General features: G+C 34.4%; 1 protein-coding gene across 1 annotated transcript in view; it reads right to left on the bottom strand.

The window, feature by feature from the left end:
- LOC114331180 (integrin alpha-PS5-like) overlaps nt 1-17615 on the bottom strand; it is a 189499-nt gene that overhangs the window by 116718 nt on the left and 55166 nt on the right. The window contains exons 2-4 of the mRNA XM_028280676.2: nt 15843-15946; nt 3013-3089; nt 1716-1863 (exon numbers count right to left, since the gene is read on the bottom strand). Of these exons, the coding sequence (XP_028136477.2) occupies nt 1716-1863; nt 3013-3089; nt 15843-15946 (329 nt within the window). The remainder of the gene's footprint in view (nt 1-1715; nt 1864-3012; nt 3090-15842; nt 15947-17615) is intronic.

Below are 17615 nucleotides of genomic sequence, written 5' to 3'. Positions count from 1 at the left end.
TGAATCATTCGAAAGAACTGTATTATACTGGTTTGCTTCAAAGCACATTGCTGCTGCTCAGACTACTCAATAATTTTTTTAAGAGAAAAAGTTCCTTACTTTTTTATCACTTTCGTTTTGTAGACAAAAGGTTTGATTGCTTAACTGACACCTCTGCCAAAGGTTCGTATGTTCATCATCATCCAAGTATTGGAAGATTTTCCTGATCTTCTTTTAAGGAACCGGATTTTTTGAAGCAGGTACAAAAAAAGAAAGTACAGAAGAAAAAGTACAGAAAACTGTACTTACTACAATCTTTCCGCATCTTTCTCTCTACAACCTTGAATTGTCGAGTTTGGACGCCGATGAGTTCGAATTAACGCGTCGTTTTATTATATAGCACTGATTTTTTCCTTCGAATTACCAAGTGCATAAAATGTATTGATTTAGTTGGAAATATAAAGAGATTTTGTAGAGAACTCGTGATAACTTTGACTTCCCTTATAGATATTAAGGTACCAAGGGTATTATAAGGATAATAACTCTTGAGGTCATGGTGTATATACCGAGGGCCTTCGGTCCGAGGGATATACGTTGACCGAAAGCGTTATTATCTATAATACCAGTGGTGCCTTCAACGTTTAATATCCGACTAAATTATTCTGTATATGCAAAAAATTTGAATAAATTTTGAATTAATTAGTTTTTAAATAAGAAAATGAATCAGCAACAGTCGTAACGTAATTGTGGTATGCTTTTTCTCATGAGGATCTTTAAGTGGGTCACAGTTTTTCGATTTCTTTCTAACGCACTAAATTGCATGTGACAGAATAAAACGCACGTCGTTAATTACATTTCATCGGTGATATTTATAACATTTATTCTAGTTGTCAATAGATGGCGCTATAATCGAAAAAAAAAAATTTACGAATTATATAATATATCTACGAATATAATCTGTACAATTTATAAGACTATACAAATAAAAAAAATACCATTTTATAGATGCAATAAACACAATTGATTTTTGTCAGATTTAACTAACTGTCAGATTTAACTAAAATGTCATGTCACTAAAATGTATATTATCACGGACATACCTTTTTTTCTATGATTTGTGACGCACTGAAAAATGCTCATGAAAAGAAGCATAACCATAGTTTTACTTAGGTTGTTATTTGTCAACTTGACAGTATTTAACTAGTTATTTAAATCTAATGCCCTACGGCGTTATTTTTCAAAATAACGCCCTAGATCATTATATCATACTTAACTGACTTCGAAATCATGTCATATTTGTCAAATAATATACCAGTCGGACATTATAGTTACTAAGGTACCAAGGGTATTATAAGGATAATAACGCTTGAGGTATATACGTTGGCCGAAAGCGTTATTATTATAATAGCCGTGGTACCTTCAACATTTAATGTCCGACTAAATTATTCTGTATATACAAAAAATTTGAGTGAATTTTGAACTAATTAATTTTCAAATAAGTACATTTACCAGAAATAGTCGTAACGTAATTGTGGTAACCATAGTTTTACTTAGAGTTTTATTTGTTAACTTGACAGTATTTAACTCATTATTTAAATTTAATAAGCCCTAGGGCGTTATTTTTCAATAACACGCCCTTGGGCGTTATATCCTACTTAATAGACTTCGAAATAGTGTCATTATTTGTCAAATAATATACCAGTCGGAAATTAATAATATTAAATAAATATACTTACTTATATCACTAGGAAATATTTCATTATATTCAATATTTGGAGTATCTATAAGAGACGAATTTTCGTGTCGATAACATCTCCCATGCAATCTGTAAAATCCATATCTTGATCTGGGAGCAAATGCTTGTACAACCCTGGGCGCACATGTCTGGAATACCAACGAAAAATAACCTAGTCAACAATAAAAGAAGAGATCCGTATTTGATAAATATGTTATTGCACGGCAATGAAACTGCCAACCGGGAAAACCTTATCAAACGTAGCCTGACAGCTGCTGAGAATTACCTTTCAAATAAGCTAGCACACGACTCCTATTCTCATTTAAAAAAGTATGTATGCCAAAAATCATGAATTAATAGAAAAAATCCAGCTATTTCGGGAATTTTTAAGAATTTTGTTTATTTAGCTAATAATGAATTTATGCTTTGCTTTATGGACACACTATACAGTAATGAGCGCACTAATAACCGCAAAATAACGCAAAAGATAGAAAACATATTGAGTGGTGGGATAAAAAGCGATGAACTTAGTGGAGGTGTTAAATTTAGCGATAGTAACTTATAGATTGACATTATATTGATTGTTTCCCACCTTTAGACCTATCGGACGTGTTTGAGAAATGCCACTGTCACAGTGACAGTTTTAGATAACGTACGCCTCTGATATGTTTAAAAGTGGGAAACAATCAATATGATGTCAATTTATATGTTACTATCGCTAAATTTCCCAACTCCACTATTTTCATTTCTTTTTATCTATATTTTAACTATATTCATATAAAATAAATCAAAACTCTACCGATTTAGTAATTATTCAATATTGATAACTATCGATTAAAATTCGAAAGCGTCTAACTCGCAAAAGTTATCTGTCATCACTGTCATGAAATTATTATTACGTCTAAAATTTAAAAAGTTCTTAAATTCTAAATTGCAAGTAAGTGTTACAATCAATATCTAATTATGTTGGCGATAAAATTTTGTATGCACCACGTCAGTAAAGACTCTATCGAGCTCGTCTGTTACTCGCTTCGCTCGCTATTCTGGTAATATCAGAGTCGTTCGATAAATACTGACTTGGTATATAAATAACTATTTCCATCAAAATGAAAAAACCTTTTTGCGCCACATAATATTCATATCAGCTGTTTTGTAGCTGAAATATTGTGTTCGCCACTCATTTTTCCGTCGTTTGACGGTTTTTCATTATTACTAGTAAAAAACCGGTGCAAAAAAGTTTTAAAAATAAAAATGACCAAAGAATTTCATTTCGTATTTTATAATAAATATTAACTTACCACAAACAAACCCCCTACAAATTCATCTCCGTCTAGACTCAGACCCAAGAAATTTCCATTCATAGAACCTGCACTTGCTGCAATAAAAGTAAATATTGTACTAGAATTTTTAAAAGTTTTACTATTTATCGTCTTGTTAATTTTATCTAATTTTGATACCCAATAATGAAATGTAAACTGTTGAAAAATGTAAACAGTAGAACAATGAATAACAGGGATAGCGTTAGTGCATAACCTTTGGTGGCACCATATTCATATTTTACTAAAGCTATTGAACTCGGGGGGTTGAGATACATTTTTTTCATCTTTAAATAGGGAGGGTCTGGAATCTTCAAAAGACATTTCAGTCCAGAACGCCGCCTGACTGACCTTAGTGCAGGATTCATTCTTAGTAGCTCCAGCGATAGTTCCCGAGGTACTTTAAAACGCTCTCTCGTCGCCGAGGCTATGCCAAATGCCTACCTAGAAGAAGGTCCTTCCTTTTCCCCGTTTCCCCCTTTTTTGGTCTCAAAATTGGGTTTTATTGTTTGTATTTTTTTGCACAGTCTGTCTCATACAATCCAACTCACCTATTCGCCTCTCATCAAAACTTATTCCTTCTACCTTCTACTTACAATATATTTCTCTCTCACCCGTATCGTTGGTACAGCTGTTTTTTGTCCTCTTCTTTCTTCTTGATCACTACATGTGTTGGAGGACTGTAGTCTCCACCCAAATAAATTCGATTCCACGAAATAATATTTATACCACGACGCCTCTGAAAAAGTCATAAATAATTTTATTACGCAGTGCCTGAAGAAGGCCAATTTCCAAGAATGTTAATCTACGCCTACTACCCAAGCACCCCAACGGAAAAATTCGTTAACGGGGTGTAAAGGCAAGCAGTCAGTCAACTATTAACATTTCTTAAGAACGCACGCAAAAACCTTTTCTTTTCTATACGCTTCTTCGAAGAGAATTCTTCATGCGGCAATTTGCATAAAGCCGGTAAAGTGTAAATAATATGTGTTGTGGCGGTTTTATGGTAGTTGTTAACTCAAATGTTCATATATAAAATTCTATTTCTTGCCTTTTTCACATTTCATTACAGTCTGTCTAAATAACGAGCGTTTTATTTACTTATCCAATTCAACAGGCCAGAATTAGCAACTTATGGAAGTTAATTAAAGTTTCTCCACTGAACAAATCGAAGGGAAGCGGATCATTGAACTTATTGCAAGTACAAACCGCTGAAAGGGAAACTGATATCTTTCAAGACCCAATCATGAAGGGATGTTGAGAACCGGCAACCCTCCATTTTGTTCATTCTAGCCGCATTTTGATCCATCGATCGGGATTTTTCTGGCCTAAAAACACTCAGTTCAAGTTTCTATCTAATTCTATTTGTTTAAAAAAACATTTCTGACTAATGCCAATTCTTTCTAAAAGACATTCTGTTCAAAATACATTATAAGTGTCGCGTTTTTCGGATATTCTCGTTGAATAGACAATAATTCCTAGAGACAAAGTGATTGCGGTATTTATTCTACGGACAAATAAACATTCTGTGAACAAAAACAGTGATAATAGTTTATTTCAAGAAGTGGTGTTCCAGGACTAGCTGATTTCAGGAAAAGGAGCCCACATTCAAGTACCAAGAGCCCAGGAGTGACGTACAAAATAAACTTTTCTAAATATGTAAATTCAAGAAGTTAATTTTCAAATATCTATTGCAAAATAGTACTCTTATAAAGTTAAACACTGCTTAAAGGACTATTCAGGGTTGAATTTTTGGTTTAATATTGCATGCTTGTTAAAATTCAAAAACAAATAATAATTTCATTCGAAAATAAACAAATTAAAGTTATTACAATGAGCAAAAAAGGTTTAAATAAATTATTAAACAAAAAATAATGTGTGTGTACTATGTACGCACGTAAGAAGATATTCTTCTATTATATAACAGGTAATGTAAACGAAGTAAATATACTTAAAAGGTTATTTGTATTTTATTTAAAAATCAAACTAACTTTCTTATCTACCACTTTCAAAAAATTTTTATTAAAACAACCAAAAATAAAAAAAAATATGAATCGCCTGGGAATTGAACCCGCAACCTTCCAATCTCAGTGCTAACGCATTTCTAACTACTCCATCGAGGCAATAGAAATAAATATGTAAGTTTCGGATATAATTACACAACACGGCGACATATAGTGTAAAAATGTTATGCTTACATAATATTTTATTAATCCAAAAACACAAGAATTATAATAAATAATACATTTCCTAAAACCACTAATATATTCTTTTAATGACTTATTTGCACGGTTACAGATATATACATACCTATCTTGAAAGATTAGCAATACTGTCAGAACTACATACTGTCAGTGTGCGCAGGCGCGCGGTAAATGTACAATTTTACCCTCAATCGATTCGCCGCTAAAGAAGAATATCTTCAAAAAGCATTCAGTTCTAGATTCTGTTAGTAGAATTCAAACGTGGCTACAAACAAACCACGACTCAGAAAAAGATATTTTCTCATTCAAAACAAGAGAGGGTCGCTTAAAAGACCTTTTCTCTGACTTCAACAACGTACAGGATGAAATTGAATTCCTGGACGATTCTCAAAAATGTGATCGTGCCTTGTTTGAAGAAAATTCGATTAGATCATTGGATATTACCAATACAGGGAGCGCTTCTGCCGCTAAGCAAGTGGCGGTAAAATTACCGGAAATCAGTATATGCAAATACTCCGGGCAAATAGGTGACTTTGAAAGTTTCTATGAGCTATTCGACACACTGATAATATAAAATCAGTCCCTTTCTGACATCCAAAGGTTTCTTTATTTGAAAAGTTACCTACAGGGTGATTCTCTAAAGTTGGTGGATTCTTTGAAAGTCACAAATGAAAATTTTTCGATTGCTTTGGATATTCTAAAGAACCGCTATCAGAATAAGGTCACATTTATAAATTCTTATTTAACAGAAATTATACACATTCCTACACTGAGAAACAGCTCACCGCAAGCTCTCAGAAATGTTCTAACTACCGTAACAAAAGATACGCAATTGCTAAAAAATTTGCAATTTTCAAGTGCAGAGCTCATTGGTATAATTTTAGTTTTCCTGCTAGAAAGCAAATTAGATTTTTCAACAAGGAGACTTTTTGAAATTGAGCGAAATAATTCAGATGTACCAAAATTAGATGTTTTTCTTAAATTTATTGAAAAATGGTGCATTGTTCTGGAAAGCCTGGAAAATACAAATCCTAGGCAAGCCAAAAGCGTAAAAGTTTCACATCATGCATCCAGTAATAACACATCAGAGGATTCAGATAAAAATAATACGTCAAATAATTTAGTTTCTGACTTTTATTGCATTTTCTGCAAAAAACAAGGGCATAAAATTTATAAATGTCACTTTTTCAAAAACATTCAGCATGATGACAAAATAAAATTCGTGAATTCAAAAGGTCTCTGCGTAAACTGCCTAGGTAGGCATAATTCTAAAGATTGTTCATCAAAACATGCATGTACCGTTTGTAAAAGGCGCCGTAACACAATTCTTTACATTCTGGCACCAAATAATAATCCGGGTAAACATAATACTTTTTCTACGACCCGTAAAAATGAAAGTTCGTCCACTTCTACAAATTCAAACAATTACGAACGCGAGCATTCGTCAAATTCAAACTTTCAAGGTCCTTCGTTCAACACATTCAAACATTCCTACACTGAGAAACAGCTCACCGCAAGCTCTCAGAAATTTTCTAACTACCGTAACAAAAAATATGCAATTGCTAAAAAATTTGCAATTTTCAAGTGCAGAGCTCATTGGTATAATTTTACTTTTCCTGCTAGAAAGCAAATTAGATTTTTCAACAAGGAGACTTTTTGAAATTGAGCGAAATAATTCAGATGTACCAAAATTAGATGTTTTTCTTAAATTTATTGAAAAATGGTGCATTGTTCTGGAAAGCCTGGAAAATACAAATCCTAGGCAAGCCAAAAGCGTAAAAGTTTCACATCATGCATCCAGTAATAACACATCAGAGGATTCAGATAAAAATAATACGTCAAATAATTTAGTTTCTGACTTTTATTGCATTTTCTGCAAAAAACAAGGGCATAAAATTTATAAATGTCACTTTTTCAAAAACATTCAGCATGATGACAAAATAAAATTCGTGAATTCAAAAGGTCTCTGCGTAAACTGCCTAGGTAGGCATAATTCTAAAGATTGTTCATCAAAACATGCATGTACCGTTTGTAAAAGGCGCCGTAACACAATTCTTCACATTCTGGGACCAAATAATAATCCGGGTAAACATAATACTTTTTCTACGACCCGTAAAAATGAAATTTCGTCCACTTCTACAAATTCAAACAATTACGAACGCGAGCATTCGTCAAATTCAAACTTTCAAGGTCCTTCGTTTCAAGGGCAAGAACTTTTACAAATTCCTTTTCTGCTTTGTCCGTAAAAAATTTAAACATACTTCTAGCTACGACCAAAGTAACCATTTTCGACAAAAACGGGAAACCTATAACGGCCCGATTGTTACTCGATACGGGAAGTCAAAATAGCTTTTGTACCCAGTGTCTCGCTGATAGACTGGGCTACAAGCCATATGACATATCTCTAAACATTTCTGGCATAGGCCAAAGTAATTCGGTTTCAAAAAAGATGGTCAACCTAAAAATAATAACTATAACTCTAACTATAATAAAAAGTCTTTCAAAATTTCATGTGCCATTTTAGAAAATATTACTTGCAATCTTCCACAGTTCCGCATTCTTACAAAAAAATTACCAATTCCAAGGGACGTTTTTCTCGCCGACGATTCCTATCACAAACCTAGTCAGGTAGATATCTTGGTTGGGGCTGATTTGTACTACGACTTAATTCTTCCTGACATTATTCCTCTGGGCCCTAGACTTCCAATTTTGCAGGCTTCGCATCAGGGTACCTAATTGCCGGCGTGATTGCTCCTCACTTGACGGCACCTACAGTAGCAAACAATGCTTCTGGAGATGTTGCTCTACTTTCTACGTGTAGCACAGACGAGCTGCTCACGAAATTCTGGAACATGGAAGAACTTTGTCAAAAACCTATACTGTCGGAAGCTGACAAGCTGGCCGAACAAATATTTCAAACTACAACAAAGATCCTTGAAAATGGACGCTTTGAAGTAGATATTCCATTAAAAAGTGCACAAGAACACCAATTACTGGGTGATTCATTTTCTATAAGCAAACGGCGTTTTCTGTCGCTTGAAAATAAATTCCAAAAAGATAAAAAATTATTTTTCGAGTACAAAAACTTCATTGACACATATATTTCTTTAGGGCATGCTGAATATGTACCTCTTTCGTTCGTAAATGAAAATTCGGACAAAAAATATTTTATTTCACATTTATGTGTCATCAACGAACAAAATAAAAGTACAACTTTGCGTGTCGTCATGGACGCTAGTTGTAAAAGCTCTACGGGAAAAAGTCTGAACGACATTTCATTAAAAGGGTATCAGGTGCAACCTGATCTATTCGACATTCTGGTTCGTTTCAGGCAATACAAATTCATATTTTCCTGTGACATTCAAAAAATGTTTCGACAGACGTGGATCAACAAAAATCAACGCTTTCTACAAAATATTCTGTGGAGGGACGATACCCACGATTATATAAAATGTATTCAATTAAATACTATTACATACGGGACCAATAGCGCCCCATTTCTTGCGACGAGAGTGTTGCAAGTTGTAAATTTCAAAAAAAATAAAATTCAATTCCCATTGGCCTCACACTTTCTTGAAAACCAATTCTACGTAGATGACGGTTTATGTGGTTCAAAAAAAATTCAAGAATTGCTCGAAATACTTCAGCAATTAAATTCTGTTCTAAACCGCCATGGGTTTACTTTACATAAATTTCATTCAAATTCATCCATATTCCTACAAAAAATCAATCCAGAACAGTCAAAAAATACTACTCAGGAATATGACCTAAATTTCGATTCTACTTCCAGTAAGGTTCTAGGCCTAAAATGGGACCCTGCGGAAGATCAAATAACAATTTCCGTCCCCGAAAATAATTTCTGCCCACCAGTAACAAAAAGAAAAATCCTATCTGCATTAGCGCAATGTTTCGACCCTCTGGGACTCATCAATCCGTTTATTGTTAAAGGCAAAATGCTTATGCAGAAACTTTATCCGCAAAAAATTCACTGGGACACAGAAATTTCGGACAAAACTATTCTAAACGATTGGAACAACTTTCTACAGGACTTGTCACAATTAAAACAATTAAAAATTCCTCGTTTCTATTTTTCTGAAAAAGTAATTCTGAAGGTTGAGCTTCATGGATTTTCAGACAGCAGCATGGCAGCTTATGGCGCATGCGTATACCTAAGAACTTTCTATTCCGATGAGACCATATCCTGTGCATTAGTTTTTTCCAAATCAGGATAACTCCGTTAAAGACAGTAACACTTCCTAGGCTTGAGCTGTGCGCAATGGTTCTTCTTTCAAAACTTGTTGCAAAAATAATTTCTATCTTTGAAAATCAACCCATAAAATTTCATTCAGTTACCCTCTGGTCAAACTCCCAAGTAGCTCTGTCGTGGTGTAAAAGTCACCCAAGCCGGTGGTCAGTTTTCGTGGCTCACCGGGTAGCACTTGTCCAAGAGTTGATTCAAAACTTAGCGATTTCTGGTGGCAAGGCCCTAAATGCTTACGAGATAAAAATTTCAATTTTTCCAATCTAGAAAATGACAAAGTTCTCGAAAACCTACCCGAGGAACGAAAAATAAGCCTCGTGGTAAATTCTAATGTAGACAATTTCTGGCTAAAAATTTTTTCACGTTTCTCAAATATTTCACGATTAAAGCGTACAGTAGCGTACGTATTTCGTTTTATTTCTAATTGTAAAAAAACAAAAAATTTCTGAGCCTCTTTCCGTTGCGGAGTTAAATTATGCTATGGATTTCATCATCAAGCAAATACAGGGTGATGCATTTTCAAAAGAAATTTCGGCGCTTAAAACTAACAAATTTATTTCAAATAAAAACATCATTTCACTGAAACCATTTTTAGATTCTTCTAATTTTCTCAGAGTTGGAGGCAGACTTACGAACTGTCCCGACATAGACTATTTGCAAAAACATCCGATACTGCTGGCATCCAATAATCCTATCGTCAATCTTATCATCAAAAATGAACATCTCAGATTAGGACATGCTGGTGCGCAAACAGTTCTCTCAAACCTTCGTTTGAACTTCTGGTCCCTCAATGGTCTAAAGGAAGCAAAACGAATTATTCGCAACTGCACCACATGTTTCCGATTTTCGTGTACTCCTGCACAACAGCTTATGGGTAACTTACCTGAAGATAGGTTGTCCATTACAACAAGACGCTTTCAAAAGGTAGGTGTAGACTATGGTGGACCCTTTCTGTTAAAATCTTCTTCACTCCGAAAAGCGCCAAAAATCAAGGCGTACATAGCCATATTCGTGTGCATGGTGACCAAAGCTGTGCACATTGAGGTTGTTTCTGATCTAACAACTTCTTCCTTTCTATTAACACTCAAGAGGTTCATTTCCTGACGTGGTAACCCAACCGTCATTTACAGTGACAATGCCACATGTTTTTCTGGTGCAAGAAACCAACTCTATGACTTATATAAGTTCTTTCAAAATAAGTCAAATTCTCAAACAATTATGGAATACCTTTCTGAAAATGAAATATCATGGAAGTTTATCCCCCCTAGATCTCCTCATTGGGCTGGGATCTGGGAAGCTTCAGTAAAAAGCGCAAAATATCATATGCGTAGGCTAATAGGCTCTTCTTCTTTCACGTTCGAACAGTTTTACACTGTCATGGTTCAAATTGAAGCTGTGATGAATTCAAGGCCTATCTGTTCCATGTCCAGCGACCCTTCAGATTACACCTTTCTCAGTCCTGGGCATTTTATAATTGGCTCCAGCCTGTCAGCGCATCCTGAGCAAAACTTACAAAAAATTCCGGAAAATAAACTATCCATGTTTCAGCAAATTGCAAAAATACAACAAAGTTTCTGGAAAAAGTGGTCTGTTGATTACTTGAACCGGTTACAAAATTCTCCAAAATGGTTCCGACCAAGGGAAAACGTAAAAGTCAATGACTTAGTTCTTCTGAAAGAGAATAATGTACCTCCTCTAAAATGGCCTCTAGCACGGGTAGTTGATACAATGCCCGGGCAAGATGACAAAGTCAGAGTGGTCAAGTTGAAGACCATCGATGGTCAATTCACAAGGGCAATCTCTAAAATTTCGGTTCTCCCTAATCAAGGTAAAGAAGAGTAGGTTAGACCACAAGGTTCTAACGCCGGGGGGAATGTTGGAGAACTGTAGTCTCCATCCAAATAAATTCGATTTCACCAAATAATATTCATACCACGACGCCTCTGAAAAAGTCATAAATAATTTTATTACGCAGTGCCTGAAGAAGGCCAATTTCCAAGAATGTTAATCTACGCCTAATACCCAAGTACCCCAACGGAAAAATTCGTTAACGGGGTGTAAAGGCAAGCAGTCAGTCAACTATTAACATTTCTTAAGAACGCACGCAAAAACCTTTTCTTTTCTATACGCTTCTTCGAAGAGAATTCTTCATACGGCAATTTGCATAAAGCCGGTAAAGTGTAAATAATATGTGTTGTGGCGGTTTTATGGTAGTTGTTAACTCAAATGTTCATATATAAAATTCTATTTCTTGCCTTTTTCACATTTCACTACAGTCTATCTAAATAACGAGCGTTTTATTTACTTATCCAATTCAACAGGCCAGAATTAGCAACTTATGGAAGTTCATTAAAGTTTCTCCACTGAACAAATCGAAGGGAAGCGGATCATTTAACTTATTGCAAGTACAAACCGCTGAAAGGGAAACTGATATCTTTCAAGACCCAATCATGAAGGGATGTTGAGAACCGGCAACCCTCCAACATGGATATAGTTGTGTATACTAGTCCAACAGATTTATTTTCCACGAGGAAAAAGTTTTCCTGTAGTTGGCTGTGTACCATATATTACAAAAAACTAAAAAATCCTTTATAAAAGGTATATTTTTTAAAATCCCTATAAAGGGCTACATCACAGAACAGAACTAGTTTTCGATCGGATGACCGATCATCATCAGTGTTTACGTGAATCTAACATGCTAACCACCAAAGTAAAAAATATGTGGGTAAAAACCCTTTACAATTATTCCATCATAGGGACATAGAAGTAAAATGTGAAATTAAACATGGATGTTTAAAATATCCAATGTTTCATGCTCTAGGTACCATTGAGCTCGAATCTGAGTTGTTCACATCATGACTGTTTGGTTAGTGACTTGGCACCACTTGCTGTGTGTCTGTTCCATTTTCCTTCACATTTCTGCACCTATTTATTTAGCCTGTCTAGGCTGAAGATGTTTCTAATATCGTTATTTTTGTTTTGACTTTTGTTTTTTTCCCACATCTTCCTGAATCTATTATTGTTATTAGATAACTTTATTCCAAGGTATTTATACATTTTTTTTCTTTATTCTACCATAAGTTTTTTTTATTCTTTTGTTCCAGTTTTCTGAAGTCATCTGGTTTTTGCTTCTAAATTTTTATTTTACTACATCCACAGAGAACGGCAGTTCTCACCAGTGGCGCACAACACCCCTACAAGCGACACTATATATACACGAAATTTTCGATTTTCTAAACCTGACTGAATGGAAAATTGGGCCACATCCCATCTTAAAGTTTACGAAAAGACTCGTCCATCCATATGTTACTTCTCCATTTTGGTCCAAGGGTGTGGAATTTACGGCCCTTCCCATTTAAAGCCTGTTTTTCGTTCTCGTCCCCAAAACTCCCAAAAATTTCAAAAATTTAAGCCCGACCTTTGCGGCTTCTGATAGCATAGATCATTACCTTTCCAACGCATGTTTAATTTTGAAAATCGGTTGTACCATCCAAAAGTTATCGAGCTCAGAAATATGACTCTATTTTTATTTAAAAAATGGAAAATGTTTGTGGATATGTATGTTTGTATGTATGTGGAAAAGTTAAACCGATCTGAATTTTTTTTTCTGTGTTTCAAGAGGGTGTGAGGGCCGATTCAGAACCGGTCTAATTTTTGACTTCTGACTACCCGTAAGTTAGCTAGAGGACTAAGTAGATACAAAATAGCATCTTTTTTGGGCGTATATATCTTAGGTTCAAGAAAAGACAGGAAAACCGCAAATACACCAAATTAATAGGGTTGAGTTAAACTTTCAAATGGCCCTTAAGCGATCAAGCTGAGACATACGCACTGCTCACCATAGCCAAAAAACTGAAAAATTAAACTTTGAAAATTTTGGTTTTTCGACAATTACTCAAAATTTCAAACTACGAATTGCGCCAATAACTGAGCGTTTGTAGAAGGACTCAGGACGCGTCTAATGGTGTATACCTTATATCTGGGAAAATTCAAATTTTTAAGTTATAGGGTTCATAAGTATGATCAAATCTATTTCTTATGGGAAAAACTGTTTTTCAAGCTCAATAATTCCTGTAATACGTTCAGTTATCATACTCGATCTTGGATGCATCAGATACTACTTGTCAATACGTTTCAAATTCATGTTTAGTGATCAACATCAGGTAAGCCGTTCAGAAATTATAGAGCTCCAAAGGTATAATTAGTCCAGGAACTGAAATTTTTCACTTCGCAATTTTTACAGAATTGATAGATTTGTTTAAAAATTTGACAATAAGTAGTGGATAGTCCAAGAATCAAAATCTATATGATGCCGAAAGACGCTTTTACCAAGGGGGTAGTTGCCACCTCATCTCGAGCGTGGAAATTTTTTTTTATATTTTGACCGCAAATGCTGGTAAAAATATTAATTATAAACAAAAAATGTCCATTATACATTTTTTTGATAAAATTAATAGTTTTCGATTTATTAGTTATCGAAGCTGTTAGTTATATATCGGAAAGATTACCAGATAACGGCAGTTCTCGCGAGTGGCGCAGAAATACACCCCCCTACACGCGACACTATTATATACACGAAATTTTCAATTTTCTAAATCTGACTGAATTGAAAATTGTGCCAACTCTCATCTTCAAGTTCAGAAAAAGACTCACCCATTCATATGTCAACCATCCATTTTGGTCCAAGGGTGTCGATTTTACGGCCCTTCCTATTTAGGGTCTGTTTTTCGTTCTGGTCCCCAAAACTCCCAAAAACTTCGAAAATTTAAGTCCAACCTTTGCGGTTTCTAATAGAACTGATCATTACCTTTCCAACGCATGTCTAATTTTGAAAATCGGTTATACCATTCAAAAGTTATAGAGCTTAGAAATGTGACTCGATTTTTATTTAAAAAAGGGAAAATGTTTGTGGATATGTATGTATGTATGTTTGAAAGTTAAACCGATTTGATATTTTTTCTCTGTATTTAAAGAGGGGGTCAGGGCCGATTTAGAACCGGTGTAGTTTGTGACTTTTGACCACCCATAAGCCAGCTATAGGACTTTGTAGGTACAAAACGGCATATTTTTTGGGGGTATATATATTCGGATCAAGAAGAGGCATGAGAACCGCAAATATATCAAATCAATAGTGTTGACTTAAGCTTTCAAATGGTGTCCAAGCCGTCAGGATCAGACATACACACGGCTCAGTATAGCCGAAAAACTGAAAAACTAAACTTTGAAAATTTTGGTTTTTCGACAATTACTCAACATTTCAACGTACGAATTGTGCCAATAACTTAGCGTTTATATAAGGACTCAAGACGAATCTAACGATGTATACCTCATATCCGGGAAAATTCAAATTTTTAGGTTATAGGCTTCATAAATATGATAAAATCTATTTTCTGTGGAGAAAACGGTTTCGAAAGCTAAATAATTCCTGTACCTAATAGTTAGGTTAGATACCTAATAGTTATCATACTTGACCTTAGATCCATCAGATACTACTGGTCAATACGTTTCAAACTCATGTTTACTGATCAAAGTCGGTTAAGCCGTTTAGAGAAGTTATTAAGATACAAAAGTATAATCCAATTAACGATTATTCCCCAAATGGTTTATGAGTTGTAGTGGTTACGACGCTAAATTTGATCTGGCAACGGGCAATCCGACTTCATTTACCGGCCATCTCAGTATATTTTTTTTTCAATCTATTTCGAATAGAAAAAAATCTAGTGTACATTCGATGGACACTGGATGATTTGGGAGATAATGCAACAAAGGTGACCATTTATAAAGCTTGATAGAGGAACATTGCATTCAACTTCATACATTTAATTTATAAATAACTTTGAAAAACTCCTGATACAAGAATAAAAAACCGCTAAACGCCGGAAAAATGAGTGGCGCATAAAATATTCCAGCTACAAAAGATCTGATATGAATGTTACGTGGCGCGAAAATGGATTTTCATTTGATGCAAAACAAAATTCTAGTTTTATTTTAAAAGATTTTTCCATAATATTTGCTAAATTTGAAGTAAACGCGCCACAAAAGAGTTTCAAAATTCAAACTGTATCAAAGTTACTCTTTTGTGGCGCGTTTACTTCAAATTTAGCAAATATTATGGAAAAATCTTTTAAAATAAAACTAGAGTTTTGTTTTGCATCAAATGAAAATCCATTTTCGCGCCACGTAACATTCATATCAGATCTTTTGTAGCTGGAATATTTTATGCGCCACTCATTTTTACGGCGTTTAGCGGTTTTTTATTCTTGTAAACTTTACATTGAGATAATATTTTTGGTTTAGATAGATATGTCTTATGATGATAGAAACAAAAACACTATCGTTATACTTACGGACTTTAAATCCATATTGCCTACATTCTTTGTTCGGAATTAATTCGCAAACAAATATTGCTCCTCCATTTTTAGTACTATATTTGGGAGCACCAACGATAACCCTAAAAATAAAAAAAATAAAAACTAATACAGAAGTAAAAACTTCAATTTGTATTTTGGTATAAAAATGTTTATTAAAACTGTCTAAAATGTAGTCCAAATGGATTAAACAAAATGTTTTCGATCTGATTCAGATCATCTTCAGTGCCTAGAATGAAGTATTTCCACGTTAGATTGAAAGCAAAAGGTTAAAATAGTGACTGTTAATTAAAGAAAAAAAAATGTGGCAAATACGAACGAAAGTGGTGTCATTGAATTATATGGTTTACATAATATAATAATTGTATAAAGTAGAGCGACTCTAAATCGACGCGTCGACTTAGTACCCTCTTAGATTAAGACACTGGTGTCTGACACCGGTGCCCGCCACCGGCAGCAAAGTATTGGTTTAAGTGAAATACTACAGACTTGAAATACTTTTTAGTGTCTGGCTGATTTTAGTGCCTCAAAAATGTTTTGCTGCAGTTGAACACAGGTGGCGGACATCGGTGTCAGACACCAGTGTCTTAGTCTGAAGGGGTATTTAGAGTAGCTTTACTTTATACAATTATATAATGTACACCATATATTTCGATGTCACCACTTTCATTATTGCGCTAGTTTCATGTACGTAACAGAATGTAAGTATTTGCCTCATGTTTTTTTACTAACAGTCACAATTTTAACCTTTTGCTTTCAATCTAACATGGAAATGCTCCATTCTAGGCACTGAGGATGATCTGAAACAAATCTAAAAGGTTTTGCTTAATACATTTGTACGACACTTTAAAAAGTTTTAATAAACATGTCTTTACCGATATACAAATTGAAGTTTTACTTCTGTATTAGTTTTTTAACTATGGTATACAGCCAGCTACTGGGATTTTTCCATTTATTTTGAAACATAAATTAAAATTTAATTATTTTACACAGGAGATCATTGTTTGAGACAAACTAATCTTTATGAGGATTTGGTAGAACAGCTAATATGAACTTAAAACAAAATTTTGCATTGTCAAAACTCCGAAAAATGTTCCAGTCAACTTAAAGAACACCTTCCAACGCAAAATATTAAAAAAGGAGATTTGTAACCATTATAGCAAGCTCAACTTTATCAATTGTAAGCTCAAGGATTGCACTGATGATGATCGGTCAACCGATCGAAAACTAGTTCTGTCTTTGATGTAGCCCTGTATAGGGATTTTAACAAATATACATTTTATAAAGGATTTTATGTTTTTGTAATGGTATACAGCCAACTACAGGAAATTTTTCCTCTTGGATAGGTAAATTGACGGTATGGTCAACTTGGCTAATCAATACATGCGTCTAGCCACTAAAAGATGCACTATCAAGCTGGATATATGGTTCATCTCCCAGTGTATTAACAACAAAGTATTTCCTAAATTTTGCATTGTCAAAACTCCGAAAAATGTTCAGTCAACTTAAAGAACACCTTCCAACGCAAAATATTAAAAAAGGAGATTTGTAACCATTATAGCAAGCTCAACTTTATCCATTGTAAGCTCAAGGATTGCACTGATGATGATCGGTCAACCGATCGAAAACTAGTTCTGTCTTTGATGTAGCCCTGTATAGGGATTTTAACAAATATACCTTTTATAAAGGATTTTATGTTTTTGTAATGGTATACAGCCAACTACAGGAAATTTTTTCTCGTGGATTTGTAAA

Source organism: Diabrotica virgifera, chromosome 5, assembly GCF_917563875.1.
Source record: "Diabrotica virgifera virgifera chromosome 5, PGI_DIABVI_V3a".
Lineage (NCBI taxonomy): Eukaryota > Metazoa > Arthropoda > Insecta > Coleoptera > Chrysomelidae > Diabrotica > Diabrotica virgifera.
This window is presented reverse-complemented; position numbering and strand designations above follow the sequence as displayed.